The 17,493-nt window shown below is 36.5% G+C and overlaps 1 protein-coding gene and 1 pseudogene across 7 annotated transcripts in view; one reads left to right on the plus strand and one right to left on the minus strand.

Annotated features, from left to right (window-relative positions):
* Positions 1-17,493, plus strand: part of PTPN4 (protein tyrosine phosphatase non-receptor type 4) — a 223,558-nt gene that overhangs the window by 97,049 nt on the left and 109,016 nt on the right. For 6 of the 7 annotated variants that reach the window (XM_081814594.1, XM_081814592.1, XM_081814597.1 and 3 more), the window contains exons 4-9: positions 8,287-8,329; positions 8,407-8,506; positions 12,639-12,683; positions 12,951-13,003; positions 13,366-13,486; positions 17,332-17,419. In XM_081814594.1, the coding sequence (XP_081670720.1) occupies positions 8,287-8,329; positions 8,407-8,506; positions 12,639-12,683; positions 12,951-13,003; positions 13,366-13,486; positions 17,332-17,419 (450 nt within the window). The remainder of the gene's footprint in view (positions 1-8,286; positions 8,330-8,406; positions 8,507-12,638; positions 12,684-12,950; positions 13,004-13,365; positions 13,487-17,331; positions 17,420-17,493) is intronic. The other variant, XM_081814596.1, reaches the window with a different exon arrangement.
* LOC115941981 (U4 spliceosomal RNA) lies at positions 14,926-14,995 on the minus strand (annotated as a pseudogene).

A 17,493-nucleotide genomic window follows, 5' to 3' on the forward strand; every position in this document is an offset into this window, starting at 1 on the left:
GCATTCCCACCAACAGTGTAGGAGGGTTCCCCTTTCTCCGCATCCCCGCCAACATCTTGCGTTTCCTGACTTGTTAATTTTAGCCATTCTGACTGGTGTGAGGTGGTATCTCATTGAGGTTTTGATTTGGATTTCCCTGATGCCGAGCGATATTGAGCACTTTTTCATGTGTCTGTTGTAAGGCCAATATTTTCTTACTAATTTTCTGTCTGGATGATCTCACTGATGAAAGTGGGATATTAAAGTCCTCTACTGATTGGGCACCTGGGTAGCTCAGTCTGCCTTCAGTTCAGGTTATGATCCCAGGGTCCTCAAATCAAGTCCCACATGGGTGCTCCCTGCTCAGTGGGGAGCCTGCTTATCCCTCTCATGCTTTCTGTCCCTATCTCTGTCTCTCTCAAATAAATAAATAAAATCTTTTTTTTTATTTTTAATAAAATCTTAAGAAAAGTCCTCTACTATTATTGTATTGCTGTCTATTTCTTCCTTTAAGTCTGTTAATACTTTATATGTTTATGTGCTCTGTTAGGTGCATAAATATTTACAAATTTTATATCTTGTTGGATTGACCCATTTATCATTATATAATAACTTTGTCTCTTACTGTAGTCTTTGTGTTAAGGTCTATTTTGTCTTATATAAGTATAGCTACCGAGCTTTCTTTAGGTTTCCATTTGCATGTGATATGGTTTTGAAGGTGGGGTTAGGAGCTTATGGCCAAGGAAGAATTCTTGAGACGTCATTGGTGCAAAAAAGGTGATTTTTATTTAAGCACACGGACAGGATCCCTGGGCAGAAATAGCTGCTACCCTGGGATTGTAAGGAACAACTGATTATATACTTTGGAGTTGGGGGAAGTAAAGACAAAGGGAAGTTTCCAAAAGGACTTTCATATGCTAAGGAAGACTGACAGGATCCTGGAGGCCTAGTCAAGCTAATATTGTTTTTATCTCTAGCAAAGCATTAACATTAAGACAGTTTGGGGGCGCCTGGGTGGCTCAGTCGCTAAGCGTCTGCCTTCTGCTCAGGTCGTGATCCCAGGGTCCTGGGATCGAGCCCTGCATCGGGCTCCCTGCTCCGCAGGAAGCCTGCTTCTCCCTCTCCCACTCCCACTGCTGTGTTCCCTCTCTCACTGTCTCTCTCTCTGTGTCAAATAAATAAAATCTTTAAAAAAACAAAAAACATTAAGACAGTTTGGAGTTTCCTGGAGGAATGTCATACTCTGCCTGCCTCAGGTATTTGTCAGTGGGCTGCAGGTTATAAGAAAATTTAATTTTATATGCATTTCCTTCTTCCTTTGTTCCCCACATCACATGGAATATCTTTTTCCATCCCTTCACTTTCTGTCTGTGTATCCTTAATATATGAAGCAAATCTCTTGTAGGTAGCATATAGATAGATGGGTCTTATTTTCTTAGCGATTTGATGATTTTTTGTAGTGGTATGGTTAGATTCCTTTCTTTTTATCTTTTGTGTATTTACTGTAGGTTTTTGCTTTGTACTTACTGTGAAGCTTACATAAAGCAACTTATATTTTTAAGTCTATTTTAAGTTGATAACAACTTAAGTTTCAACACATCCTAAACCTCTACATTTTTACCCTCCCCCCACCTTATGTTTTTATGTCACAATTTACATCGTTTTACTTTGTGCGTCCATTAACAAGTTATTGTGGTTATAGTTATTTTTACTAGTTTTATCTTTAAACCTTCGTACTGGCTTAATACATAATTAATCCACCACCTTTATGACATTAGATTATTCTGAATTTTACTATACACTTACTTTTACCAGTGAGATTTATAGTTTCCTGGTTTTTTGTTACTACTTAGTGCTCTTTCATTTCAGTTTAAAGAAGTACCTTTAACATTTATCCATTGGTGATGAACTCCCTTAACTTTTGCTTGTCTGGAAAACTCTTGATCACTCCTTCAGTTCTGAAGGGCGGTTCTGCCGTATATTCTTGGTTGTCAGTTTTTTTGTTTCATTCAGCACTTTGAATATGCCATTGTCTTCAGGCCTGCAAAGTTTCTGCTGAAAAATCTGGCAGTATTAACGGGATTTCCCTTTTACATAACAAGTTGTTTCCTTCTTGCTGCTTTTAAGATTCTCTCCTTGAAAAAAAAATGTGTCTTACAGTGGGTCTCTTTGGGTTCCTCTTATTTGGAAACCTCTCAAAACCTCTCCGAGATTTTTGGCTGTGGTTGTCTTATTTCCTTCCCCAGGTTAGGATAGCTTTCAGCCATTTCTTCAAGTAAGTTTTCTGCTCCTTTCTGTCTCTTTTCTACTCCTGGGAGCCCTATAATATGAATACTGAACAGCTAGATATTGTCCCATAAGTCCTTTAAGCTATCTACTCATTTTCATTGTTTTTTTCTTTTTTCTGAGTTCTACTATCTTACCTTTGAATTTACTGACCTCTCCTCTGCCTCAATCAAGTCTGCTGTTGAACCCCTCTAATGTATGTTTCAGTTCATCTATTGCATTCTTCAGTTCTGTGACTTTTTTTTGGTACTTTCTTATATTTTCTATCTCTCTGTTGAAATTCTCACTGTGTTCATCATTTCTTCTCTTGAGCTTGGTGAGCAACTTTATGACTATTATTTTGAACTCTTTATCAGGTAAATCACTTACTTCATTTCATTAAGGTCTTGTTCTGACGCTTTCTCTTCTTCTTCTGTTTGGAAGTATTCCTCTGTTTTTTCATTTTGCTTTACTTTCCCTGTTGGTTTCTGTGCATTAGATAAATCAGTCACCTCTCCCAGTCTCAAAGAAATGGCCTTGTATTGAACCTTATTATTCACCCCTGCCCTAGCTCATGATTTCCCAAGCAGTCTATTTTATTTTAAGTGGCTCCCAGTAGTTAAAGGTGTGCCAAGACCTGTCAGTGTCTCAAAGGGGAGCATCTCAGTCAGCACCTAGATTCAGGCTGATTGGGAAGCCAGACCCTCCACAGCAGCTTTTAAAGTATGCAAATATGCCTTTTTTTAGGGGAATACTGGGAGATGGACTTTTCTGTCTGCTCCCTCCATGCTGAGCCCTGGGATGATAGGCAGTTAAGAACTGTTTTTTGTTTGCTGCTGTCCCCCTTTCACCTGTAAACACAAGCCCTGCTGGCCCTCAGAGCCAAACCATCAAAGGGTATGTTCTCTGGGCAGCAGACACAAGCTCCTTTCTTAGCAACCCCAACCACCTGGGTGGGGCAAGAGAGTACAAAGATGGCACCCACCATCTTCCTTCCCTGGAGAGTGCCTAAGTAAGTTCTTACATGTGTGCCAAACTAAAGCCTGCCCCTAAGGCTGAATCTTCAACACAAGCAAAGAGGCCTCTTACACATAAAGACTGGGGGTGTGTTTCCTTCTCCTGTCTCTGCAATCTGCCCTGGGGGTGGTGGCCAACCAAGAACTGTTTTTCCATTTGTTATTAGTCCCAACTGGAGCCATGAACACAAGCCATGGGGGGCAATAGAACCAGATGGTCAGGGGGTATTCCTTGGGCAGCAGACATGTGGACAAGTTCTGCTCTGGGAGACCCTGGTGATCTGGAGCACAGCAGAGGGAGCACTTGAAGATCGTACCTGCCCTCTGAGGTCTCTTGAGAGGATTACAGTCAGCTCTTAGATGTGTGTGTGTATGTAAGATTGTATTTATTTATTTGAGAGAGAGAGCACAAGTGGGGGGGAGAAGCAGAGTGGGAGGGAGAGAATCTGAAGAAGACTCTGCTGAGCCCAACCCCACGCAGGGCTTGATCCCATGACTGCGAGATCATGACCTGAGTTTAAAACCAGGAGTCAGATGCTCAACTGCCTGAGCCACCCAGGCGCCCCTAGATGTGTGTTTAATTGGAAGCCTGCTATTCTGACTACAGCTATGAGAGAGGCTAATAGGCCTCCATCACAGAAAGACTGGGTGCCTCAATCTGTTGCCTCTCTGCTGTACCTACCGTGGTGGTAGCTGGTTAAGAACTTTCTCAAAGATCTGCAATCTTTAGCCCCACTGGTCACCAGAGCCAAGCAACCTAGAGGTGTCTCCTGGGCGGCAATTGAAAAAATCAGGGAGCCAGACAAGGAATATACAGGAAATACCAGTGACCTGGAGTGAAGCAGAGCAGGAGTGCAAAGATGGTACTTGCTGGCCTCCATCTTTGGAGAGTGTTTCAGTAGGCACCCCCAGATGTGTGTTAAATTAGATGTCTTTAGGCCCGTGCTTTAAGATACGCAAGTAAGTCTGTCTCGTAGAAAGTCTGGGCACTTTTCAGTCAGCTGCCTCTGCTCTGCCCTGGGGTAGGTCAATTTGCACTAACCCTTTAAAAACTGTACCTCAGTTTACTCTAGTCTTGGGAGTCTTGGGGTCACAGGCTCTAGTTGACTTTCAAAGCTGGAGATTTTGGGTGCTCATCTGTCAGGTGCAGGTCTTAAAAGTTGGGGTGCCAGATGTGTGGTTCAAACCCTTTGCTCTTCAGGGAGAAGTGTGAGGTTGTGAGTTCCCTCCTGATTGTGGGTTACCATGCTGGGGGTGTGGTTTATGGTGAGATTGTGTCTTGGCCTGTCCTTCCCCCTTTGACATGGGTTTTTTTCCCTTTCACCCAGTGGGAGGAAGTCATTCATCTAGTTTTGAAGTTTTTTCCAGAGGAAATAGTTCCATATGTAGCTTTTAGATTCAGTGTGTCCATGGGAGGAGGTGAGTTTAGGATTCTCCTACATTGCTATCTTGAATCAGAACCTTCCTATTAGCTATTTATACTTGATAGGTATTAATCACTGTTAGTAAGATACCACATTTTAAATTCATATATCTTGTATTGCAAACAATGAAGACTCTTAGATACAGCATAGTAATTCAATTGGTAGAGCAGTTTTGGGCACAGCAGATTATGGTGTATGACTAAATATAGGTAATGATATAATCTCAGTGCCCATTTATATAGGAACAAAATTAGGTGGCTTACAATACTTGTTTTCAAGATGTAATTTAAAAAAGTACTGTAAGCAGTTCCACTCCCAGTATGTACCCAAACACGAAAACATCCACACACAAAAGTTAGTACTCAGATGTTCATAGTAGCATTATTCATAATAGCTAAAAAGTGGAAACACTAATGTCTATCATCGGATGAATGGATAAACCCAAGTTGTATATCTATGCAGTAGAGTATAATTTATCTATTACAGTAGAATATAATTTATCAATTAAAAGGAATGACATACCACTTCATACGTAGTAGGATAGGTATAATTAAAAAGACAACAGCAAGTATTAATGAGGATACAAGGAAATTAGAACCCTTTTACACAGATGGCGGTAATGTAAAATATTGCAGCCCACTATGGAAATAAATTTGGCAGTTCCTTAAAAAGTTAAATACATAGTTACCATATGAGCAAATAATACCAACTAGACATACACTGGAGAGATTGAGTCACATGTTCACACAAAACTTGTTCATGAATATTTATAGCAGTGTAATTCATGAGAGCCAAAAGATAGAAAAGGCCTAAATGGCAGCCATAAAATGGAATGAGGTACTGTTAAATCCACAACATGGATGAACCTTGAAAACATTACACTAAATGAAAGAAGCTAGACACAAAAGACCACCTATTGTATGATTGTGTTCATATGAAATGTCCAAAATAATAGAGACAGTAAGTAGATTAGTAGTTGCTAGGGGGCTATGGGTGGGTGGGAGACACTGAGACTGACTGCTAATAGGTATGGGATTTCTTTTTTGGGGTGATGCAAGTGTTCTGACATTTAGTATTGATGGTTATACAACATCTGTTTGTGGATGTAAATGTGTTTGTATCTCTGATACTATTTTAGAATATTTTAAAGGAGTACTGAATGTAGAATACAGGCTTTGAATAGATTACCCAAGCCCAAATTTTGATTATAGACAAGCATTAAAATGAATGTAGTATATGACTTTTTCTAGAAAACATGAAGAATGAAATCACTACAATAGAGATGGGTTGGAAGATGGAAAATGGGTGGATATACAGGGGAAACAAATGTGTTAAGTAGGGGTGAAAACCAGCTGATTATTAGCACAGAAACAGATGCCCCCCACCCTGTGCCAGTTGTTGAGTCATTCAGCAGGTTTAGTCAGTCATTTATCAAATTTTTTTTAATACAAATTATATGCCAAGCCCTGTGTCTACATGCTGACTGTCTGCTTTGAATGAATCAGATTTTATCCCTTACCTCATGGAGTTCATAATCTAATGAAGGAGATGGGCAATAAAAAGGCAGAACAAACATTATGTTTAAGAAAATGTTATGAAAGAAATTAATATCCCTTGCCTATTTATAGAAAATAGGGAAATAGGAGCTTTGTGACATACTTTTGATAGGGTGATCAGTGATGGCCAGTGAAGGCCTTTCCAAAGAGGTAGCGTCTAAACTGAGACTTAAAAGGTATTGGAAGGAGTCAGCCATGGGAAATTTGGAGAAGGACATTCTATGCATAATGAAGACCCTAGGATGGCATCTTTGAGAAACAGACAAGAAGCCATTATGGCTGGAGCTTAGTAAATTGAGGAAAGAAGTCATGTTGTAAGCACTAATAGGGACTTTGGACCTTGCACTGAGAAATTACCAAGAGCTATTAAGCAAAGAAGTGACATGTTCTGAAAGACTACTCTAGCTTTGGGATGGAGAATGAAGAACTTGGTAAGAAAAAAAATAGGGACAGCAGTTAAAAGGCTATGGCCAGGGGCACCTGGGTGGCTCAGTCAGTTGAGTGTCTGACTGTTGGTTTCGGCTCATTGTGATCTTGGGTCATGGGATCGAGCCCCTTGTTAGGCTCCACGCTCAGCTCCGAGTCTGCTTGGGACTCTCTCTTTCTCTTTCTCTCTTTCTCTCCCTCTGCTTCTCCCCACTGTGTGCACAATGAGTACACACTCTATCTTTAAAATAAATAAATCTTAAAAAAAAAAAAAAAAAGAGGCTATGGCCAGAGCTATCCCAGACATAAGGATGGTGGCAGAGTGGATGGAGAAGAACTATTAAATTCAAGGTATGGTTGGAACGTAGATCAGCTGGATTCAATGTGTTGGATGTTGTGGATGGTGGAAAAGAAAGATTCAGGAATTACTCTTAGCCATTTGTTACTAAAATCTATGTACTCTACGTGGAATCAAGTATGGGTGGTAGGAGTATGTTGTATACATAATGATACATAAGTTGATATTTATGTAGTGCTTTGAAAGTACTGCCCCATCTAATACTCATTTTGGGTTCTCTAATTTTTTTAACGGAAACATGTTGGTTTTAACTGAAACGTGTTGGCAGTCTGAATTTAGTTACAGTTTTCCTGAAGTAGAGCTTAACTGGCATTCGGAAGTGTTGAGGCTACTTAAAATTCTCACACCTAAAAATCAGTCCTTCCCCAAACTAAACATTATCTCTTACAAAATCAGTGTGGGGTTTTTTGGCGGGGGCAGGGGAAGATAGTTTTATTTTTGAAGGAATACGGTAGAAGTTAGAAAGTTTTTCTAAGAGTTGGGGTGCCTGGGTGGCTTACTTGGTTGAATGTGTGACTCTTGATCTCAGCTTAGGTCTTAAGTGAGTTCAAGCCCTGCATTGGGCTCCGTGCTGGTATGGAGCCTACTTTTTAAAAAAAAAGAAAAGAATTTTTTTCTCAAGAGTATATTTTCATGATGTGTAGTTAGATTTTGTCTGAATGAGAGTATAAGGTCAACTAGATTTTTATGAAAGATACCAAAAATTTTAAAAACTTGCCACACTGTTACATAATATAGTTAAATTAACAGAAATAACTTCAGATTGCTATTATTAAGCATTTTTCTTTTTAGAATAGAGGTTATTGCATACTATATAATTTCATGGGAAATTCAGATAAAAAACTTAGAGCTACCACAAATACATTCAGTACTTTCTAGTATAATTTTGTTACACTTGATATGAATATCTGTAAATTGATTATTTTTTCCTAGACTGTTTTTTTTTTTTTTTTAAAGATTTTATTTATTTATTTGACAGAGAGAGACAAAGCGAGAGAAGGAACGTAAGCAGGGGGAGTGGGAGAGGGAGAAGCAGGCTTCCTGCGGAGCAGGGCGCCCGATGTGGGGCTCGATCCCAGGACTCTGGGACCATGACCTGAGTGGAAGGCAGACGCTTAACGACTGAGCCACCCAGGCGCCCCTCCTAGACTGTTTTCAAAATGCAGTTTTTAGCATTGATCTTCAAATGTTACAGATTTGCAAGAATTGATACATTAGTTCCTCAAGGAAAAAGAAATCAGTCTTATTTATTTATTTTTCAGAGGTGGCTGGATCCAAACAAACCAATAAGGAAGCAGCTGAAGAGTGAGCATACATATTTACTTGACATTTTACAAGTATACTTTATAAAGATAAAGGATTAATATAATCTGATTAATTAGAACTGCTTTTATTAATTCTAGGAGGATCTCCTTACAGTTTGAACTTCAGAGTCAAATTTTTTGTAAGTGACCCCAACAAGTTACAAGAAGAATACACAAGGTGGGTTTATGGAGCATATTTTTCCTGAAAATACTGTCAGAACGATTATGAAATTTTGAAATTATTTAGGCAGATATAGATTGTCATGGTGTGTAATTCTGAGATCCCAGCCGTGACACAGAATGGGTTATAGATCTTTCATGTTTCCTCCCGTCTTGGATGGCTGGGAGGGCTTTAGGAGATTGGAACCCCAAGACCACCCCATCCAGCCACAAGCAGCCTCCTGAACCATATGAAATTAGATTTTTCTACTTATAAAAAATGGTTAAGAAGTACTGCTGTAACTAATTGAGGTAATCAGATGATATTATAATTGTATCCAAGTGATGCTGCATAGTGAGAATTGTGTCTGCTTTTTTTTAATGTAAAAGTGTATTCTATATATATTTTTTATTTCCATTGAGGAGAACATAGAATTTAGAAAAATATATAACCATTATGTGCAGGAGTAATGGTCAACAGGTACCTTTTTTTTTCCCTCTGAAAATAGAATCTGTAGTTCCCTTTTGCTAAGATTAAAAGTCTTTTATTTTTTTCCTCCATCCCTACCGTTTTCCTTAAAAGTGTAATTAACATACATTGTGTTAGTTTCATGTGAACAGATACCTTTTTATAAAGGATGTTGGCAGGGAGTGCGCTAGCACACTTAGATCTTTAAGTGCCCACTTCATTGGCCATTTTAAGTCTGCTCTTGAGTCATGATCTAATTTTGTTGTCATTTCTACTTGACAAAGTGTACAGAAGAATGACCCAGGTGAGTATTTTGAAAGTGTATGAAAATTACGTGAGCTGTTTAAGGTAGAAATGGGAATAATCATAGTGTGGTATCTGTACTTGAATCTTGTGTATTACTTGAAAGATAGAATTAGTAATTAGTTGTTTTTTTTTTTTAAAGACTAAAGAAAACATTAGCATGTAAGACCTTCCATAAACGTCTCAGCTATAAGAATATAGGTCAGGGATTATATTCAGAATTACTCTAAAAGGTAGATGCCAAATTAGCAATTTGTACCTAAAGCTGCCTGTAGATGGGCTGTGAGATGTTACCATGTTGGCCATTGTTTAGAATACTGTGGTGATGTGGAGCAACAAAAAAATAAATTAAAGATATTTAGCTGTATCTGCCAATTCTCAGGTGTTTATAAAATAGGGTTTTCAGTAGACCAAGTAAGTAGAGTTAGATTGACATTCTTGAGAGTCCTTTTCTGTGTGTTTGTTGAGGGCAAGGTGTTACCTTTTTTCTAAAAGAATTTAGGAATGTAGGCCCTGGATTAGGCAGTCCTAACATTCAAAACTAATAATATTTCCAAGGTAATTTATGTTGAAAAGCAAAGTTGTGTTATATGAATAACCTTCAGTTTAATATGGTAGCTCTTAATCAGTCAAGTTTTGTTGTTGTTAAATAATTAACAAAATCTTTTATTTTAATAAATAATTCTTAGTATTGTAAAACTTTTCCTAATTTTGGCTTAACTTCAAGGAAACTACTCTGAATTAATGAAAATTGTGAATTATAAAACATTTTTAAGTGCATTTTACTATTGCTGGTAAATGTAACCTGAAATAAAGTAGCAAAGTATTCCATAATACATATTTTATGTAATCAGAGTCTTAAATGTATAAGAAATATTTGTAATTAAAAGACCAATAATTTAAAATTGGATTTCTAATGTTTTTAATATTTATGAAAGGTTTGTTAGCATAGCAATTAAAATATTGTCATTTGCAGCCATAGTCATAATTTACTTCACTCAAAATAATGTCTTTGAATTTCTTAATGGAGCTTGAATGTGTTGATTCTTTTATAGCCTGTGTTTAAAACATAATCATGGAATAAATGTATCTCAAGGATAATTAAGTCGTAATATCTTCCTGAAGTAGAAGGTAAAGCCAAGTTTGGTAGTAATCAAGCAGTTACTTTGTGTTCAGTCTGTTGTCTAGAGGATTATCTTTTTTTCACTAAAAATAATGTATTCTTTCAAGAGTCCTTTATAATAGAATGTCCTAGAATCTTGTAACTGGTGGTATTTGGTAAAATGAGTTAAGTAGCTAGTTTTCATTATATTACCATAGAGTATATCAGTGCATCTCTACCCTCACTACAACTTAGAATCACTTAGTGGAACTTTAAAACATGCTGATGCCTTTGTCATACCCCTGAGATATTCTGATTTAATTAGGTCTCAGATGGGACCTGTGCATAGACATTATTAAAAGCTTCCCAGGTGATTCTAATATGCAGCCAGGGGTAAAGAAATACCCCTTTAAAACTTTAGTACTTGGGTAGCGTTAATGCAGTGGTCATGATAATAATATGACCCCTTCAGCTACAGTTGCTAAATTTTAAGGACTAGTTTAAACCCATGAAACAGGAAACATGCCACACCTCCTTACCTTGAGATTCCATTCTAGATAAGTCGTAGGAAAAAGGACCTGTAGAGCCTACAGGTCATTTGGTATTAGCAGGTGCTGGCATCCTTAGAAGTGGAGTTTTCTCAGGAGTCATGACACTACAGATGACATTTCTTTGGTGCCTTTTTTATGCTTAGGTATACTCAATACATAATAAGTGCTCATGGTATTGGTATTTGTCTGGATTAGAAAAGCTGTATTATTTTTACAATTATTATTAAACACGTCATTTCTGTATTTATCTCAATTATTAATCTATCTTAAAAGTCTTAATTGTCTTTAAAAATTGGGGTTTTATCACCTTATTTAGGGCCTGTGGGATACATATACTAGACAAGTGATATTACTTCCTTTTTTACAAATACAGAAATTAAGGCTCAGCCAAATTTTAAGTAATTTGCTAAAGAGCACCAGCTGGTTTAGCTTAGGACTTGAATTCTGGTTTCCACTCTGTCAGTCCTTACTGGGTGGTATATAAATAAAATTCAGCAGGCATAGGTATTATTTGTGTAAGATTTACAATATTATGTCAAGAATATACATGCCTTTTCAGTCTTAACTAAAGATTGGTTCCTACCAGGAACCTTTAACTTTTAATTATGAAACCAAGAAGCTAGGTAGAAATATATTGTCTTACACTGAATAAGTAGGTAATATTTACAATATTACATATTAGTTCTCACTGGGAGTTTATGTACTTCATTAATATGTGAAGGCAAATATTTGTATCAACTTTTAAAAAAAGTTTTAGCGAATATCTGATTCTCTGAAAGCCTTAATTATGTTTTTTGGTAATTTGAATATTGTCATGGAGCTCTTTAATGATTTTAATCAGCCAGAAAACTAAAACTGTTAGACACGATTTTTGATTCTTGGAGTGTGTATGCTTTTTTCAGTGGGGTAAAATAAAGTCTTAAAATTCCCTGTTTAAACATTTAAAGCCACAAAATTTGGTCTTCTGCCAACGTTACGCATCACAGGTGACTTGTTGCAAGCATTGACACATCTCTGAGGGAATGACTTAACCTCAGTAGCGGGGACAGAAAGACAATGCCATCTTATAAGCAATCTCAGCATTCTTTTTAATAGAAATTTATATTTTTGTTGGTTTTAAAGGAAGTTGGGTACTTGGCAATTCTGATAGTAGGGAAGGCAGCTTAAGTTTTTTGTTTTGTTTTGTTTCTGACTAAAGAGAGCTTTCTTAACTCAAATGAAAATGGAAAGGTGCTTTTCTACATTTAGCAGCTTCCGACAGTGTAATGATGAGATGACCATAGGCCTGTCTTTGCAGCTGGCTTTCTGTCTCAGCAGAAGGGATGACTTCTCCACTTGATCTCTAGTGCATTGCTACTGTCAGCTCTTCTATGTCTCTGACTCAAGTTTTCTGTGTTTCCCAGTTCTAATTTCTACAAACACCAATATTTAGAATATTCTCCCTAATCTCCCTCGGTCACGTAACTCTTAAAGTTTTTATAATAGAAGCTAGTGGAAACAAGTTATTTGAAGTACAGAATTTCATTTGTCAAAGGATTTTAAAGATTGGGATTCATGAATGTATGAAAGCTTATTTAAAAATATCTTTATGTGCTAATATGTAGATTATAAAAGCAAATATTTAAATATTTCAATTTTATTAGTTAATATAAGTATACAATTTTTAAACCCTAAATGTTGTAATTTCAGTAAATGCTAAATGTTATCTCTTGCTCTTTTTTTTAAGGTACCAGTATTTTTTGCAAATTAAACAAGACATTCTTACTGGAAGGTGGGCTATTTTAAATTTTTAATAATGGGCTTTAAAAGTACTTTTAGTTGTGTATTATTTAAGTAACTCATGATCATTGCAAATGAATTATTTATTGAAAGATGGTTACATGCAGCATGAATTTTTTTTCATCAGATAAATTCTTTACTTATAGTGAAAATGTAAGTCATGGAAACTTCATATGTGTATAGTATTACAAAAGTTACAGTGCTTTTGAAATTATTGTATTTAACCTTGGGTTATGTATTTTCTGTTTTGTTTTATTAGATTGCCCTGTCCTTATAATACTGCTGCCCTTTTGGCTTCATTTGCTGTTCAGTGTAAGTATCAACCCACTCCTGAGTCACATAGCATGTGATTGCATGGTCTGTGTTGATAGTACAGTGCCTTTAATGCAGGAGTTCTTTAGACATACGTTACTATACAGAAAAAAGTGATTGCAAAGGAAATATAATGTAACGTTCAGTTAGTTAGCAATTACTTAGATTTCTGAAAAAAAGTTTTTCTGAAGTTGTTTGAAACCTAGAAGAATGTTAAGTGTGTTGTAATAGCTTGCTTACATGGTAGCTAGCAGTTAAATATTTTACTTCCAGAAGTAATGAATTCATGACATTGCTGATTTGGCTATCAGAATTACAGAACGTGTTTATTAAATTGTGACTATTTTCCTTCCATGTAATAGCTGAACTTGGAGACTACAATCAGTCAGAAAACTTGCCAGGCTACCTCTCAGATTATTCTTTCATTCCTAATCAACCTCAAGATTTTGAAAAAGAAATTGCAAAATTACATCAGCAACATACGTAAGGATTTATTTACTTTTATGCTTTTGCATTAACTTCTTAATGTTATCTTTTCTAGAGAAATGTTTTAAATTATTTCTAATGTGATTGTTATATTTACTTAATACAGTTACTGTTATGTAAAATAGTAGAATTGATGTAAGGAAATGTGGGTTGTCTATACTAAAAAAAATTAATAGCTAATTTCATAGAATATATGAGGCTTTCCTTCATTTCTAGTGAGAACCATAAAACTGTATGTAAATGGAAATTTGCTATTGGGGCGCCTGGGTGACTCGTTTGGTTAAACCTCTAACTCTCGATCTCAGCTCAGGTCTTGATCCCAGGGTTGTGAGTCCAGGCCCCATGTTGGACCCCATGCTGGACATGGAGTGAACTGAAGGAAAGAGAGAGGGCAAGGGGGAGGGAGGAAGGGAAGGAGGGGAGTGGGGGTGGGAGGGAGGGAGAGAGAGAGAAAGAAAGGAAGGAAAATATTTGCCATTATGTAAAGTTGACAGTTCTTTAAGAAGGAATTTTAGAATATTAATAGTATGTTCACAGATCAGTTGTTACAGATCAATCTACTTAGCAATTCTTTCTTAGTTTTTAGCTATGTGAAATGAATCATTTGGTAATGAGCCAAGAGGAGAAAAGGAACCTTATGTAATATAAATTAATTTTTAAAAGTCCTTTAAAAAGTAGCATTTTTTTCATTCATAACAATATTCAACTTTGATATTTTGTGAGTCTTAATTTTTTTGTGACATAATTTGTTTCAAGAAGAGATTTATTGCTTTGAATAGAAAATAATATTATTTATTGGTTTACTTTTTGCTTTAACATGCAATTCAAAATGCTCAACAGTGGAACTAAGGCAGTATTGTTTTTGGCTAAGAAAAAGTTTGAACTAGAGAACCAGACTGCCTGGTCTGAAATTCTGGTTAAGACAACTTAACACTCTTATAATCTTGGCCAAATTGCTTTCTAACTTTGCTTCTCTGTTTCATTATATGTAAATTGGGGATAATAAAAGTATCTACCTCTGGAGTTAATGTAAGGATTAAGTGAGTTTATATACAAAGTACTCAGAACAGTGCCCAGCACATGGTAAGCACTAAAGAAATATTAGCTCTTAATAGTAAGGAAACTTATTTCATTTGGTAATGACCCATGTATCTAAAACAGGTTGGCAAACTGGCCCACTGCCTATTTTGTATGGCCCATGGGCTAAGAATGGTCTGTACATTTTAAATGTTTGAGAAAAATACAAAAAGAAGAATAACATTTTGTGGCATGTGAAATTTTGAGAAATTCCAGTTTGGTGTCCATAGATGAACACTTAACGGAGCATAGATTGCCTTTTTGTACTCATGTCTGTGACTGCTTTCAGATAACAGCAGAGTTGAGTAGTTGTAGCAGAGACCATGTGACCTAAAAGCCTAAAGTATTTACTATCTAGCTCTTTTCAGTTAGCAATAATCGCGCCTCGGATAAACCTCATTGGCTATGATACTGCCACTGCGCAAAGCTGTCTAGCTCTTTTCAGTAAAAGTTTGCTGACCTCTGATATAAAATAAGACTAATAAAATGAGAATTTCAATAGACTGGCCTAATGCTGGTGAGGGGGCTATTTTGGTCTAACAGTAAAAATGCCATGTGTAATAAAAGTTTTACACATAGCATATCCAAATCAAGCGTTTAAAGATAAACCAGATTTTTTTAAAAAAATTGCCAGTAATGGAAAAAATCTCCTCTGTAAGGAAAAAATTTGACAAGGTATTGATTATATGTTTGTATTTGGTTTAAAGAAATGATCCTCAGATCTTTAAACAAAGAAAAAATAGAATCATCCAGTTTAACTGAGGAGTAGGGGGTGGGGTGGGGAGGTAGAATATTTATTTAACTTAATTGAATTTTATAGAAAATTGAGGTATATGTGCTTTTTTTAGGAATCCCATTTTTATGATTGTGCATTGGCAGGCTCTTGGCTTCCTTTTCTGGTATCATTAGTGAGTGAAAGGTTGATATCTTTGCTTTTGTAACTTGCTGTTTTTGCTCTGCTATCGTCAGATAATATCAGGTAACAAAGGTTTTTAGAAGCACATATAATATAGGAGTAAATCTGTTTTGAAAGCCTTTGCTAGAGTAGTAGTTCTCAAACTTGTGTTCATAAGAATCACCTGGCACATTTCTTAAATATAAACAATTTGGATGTTATCCCTTCTCTATCAGATGTATACAGCAGTACTTCTGAAACTATCTGTGATGAAAGACCAGTTATTCCCCAATCTGTCATGGAATGAAACTTCTGAAAGATATAATAAAAGTGAATTACTAGGAAAGTAGAATGGAGAAATAAAGACGTAAAAAATTACAAGTCTTTGTTTCTCTTATTAGATTCAATAGACTTGAAATTACTCTGCCAAAATGCTATGAAATATAAAAGACTTTGACTCTCTCAGTTTCTGTACTTGTTATGAATCAACACCTGACTGTATGTACACCATACTCTAAGAAGCATGCTTTGGAAGTTGTCTCAAAGTTTGCATGTTTCAGAAGCACCTGTGTGATTTAAATGCAGATACAGTATATGGACCAAATTTTGAAAATTTTGAAAAACACTTCTTTTAAAAAGTTGTCAGAGAGTAAATGACTTTGTCAGCCATAAGAACAGCTAGGGACTTTTAAAACTTCATCCATTTTTTAAAATATAGTTGCCACACAGTTACATTAGTTTCAGGTGTATAACGTAGTAATTGGGGAAGTCTGTTCCTTATGCTACACTCACAAATATAGCTGCCATCTGTTACCATACAACGCTATTACAATACCATTGACTATGTACCCTATGCTGTGCCTAATGATTCCTCACTATTAACTCATTCTATAACTGGAAGCCTGTATCTCCTACTCCTTTCACATCATTTTGCCCATCCCCGTTGGCAACCATCAGTTTGTTCTCTGTGTTTATGGATCGTTTTCTGCTTTTTGTTTCTTAATTTTTTTAGATTCCACATATAAGTGAAATCATATGGTGTTTGTCTTTCTTAGTCTTACTGATTTCACTCAGTATAATAACCTCTAGGTCCATCCATTTTGTCACAAATGGCAAGATCTCATTCTTTTTTATGGCTGAAAACCATGTTGTATTCATTCATCTATCAATGGATGCTGACTTGCTTCCTTATCTTGGCTGTTATAAATAATGCTGCAATAAAGATAGGGGTGCATATATTTTTTTGAAAGAATGTTTTCATTTTCGGGGCACCTGGGTGGCTCAGTTGGTTAAGCAACTGCCTTCGGCTCAGGTCATGATCCTGGAGTCCCGGGATCAAGTCCCGCATCAGGCTCCCTGCTCGGCAGGGAGCCTGCTTCTCCCTCTGACCCTCCCCCCTCTCATGTGCTTGCTCTCTCTCATTCTCTCTGTCTCAAATAAATAAATAAAATCTTTAAAAAAAAAAAAAAAAAGAATGTTTTCATTTTCTTTGGGTGAATACCCAGTAGTGGAATTACTAGATCATATGGTATTTTTAATTTTGGGAGGAACCTCCATACTATTTCCCACAATGGCTACACCAGTTTGCATTCCCACCAGCAGTGCACAAGGGTTCCTTTTTCTCCACATCCCCTGGTGCGTTCTTGTATTTCTAGAAAATAAAATATTCTACAAAATAATGATTTGTGTTCCTGAAAATGTACCTTCCAGGTAAGTTAGATATTACTGTACAGAACTAAGAGGAGTAGTCATGCATGGTGTATTATAAAAGGTTCAGCTAGAATGCTGAAATATTTCCAGGTAAATAAGCTTTTTTTCTAATTTGGCCATATTTGTGATTGGTATAATTTTTAACATAATGTCTTTACAGAGGTTTATCTCCTGCAGAAGCAGAATTTAATTACCTGAACACAGCACGTACCTTAGAACTCTATGGAGTTGAATTCCACTATGCAAGGGTAAGTGAAGAGAACTAATTTAATGTTGTTGAGTTAGGCTCCATTTACTCAGTACCAAAGTTTTTATTTAATGC

Source organism: Leptonychotes weddellii, chromosome 3 (genome assembly GCF_054177405.1).
Source record: "Leptonychotes weddellii isolate Sample4059 chromosome 3, ASM5417740v2, whole genome shotgun sequence".
Taxonomy (NCBI): domain Eukaryota; kingdom Metazoa; phylum Chordata; class Mammalia; order Carnivora; family Phocidae; genus Leptonychotes; species Leptonychotes weddellii.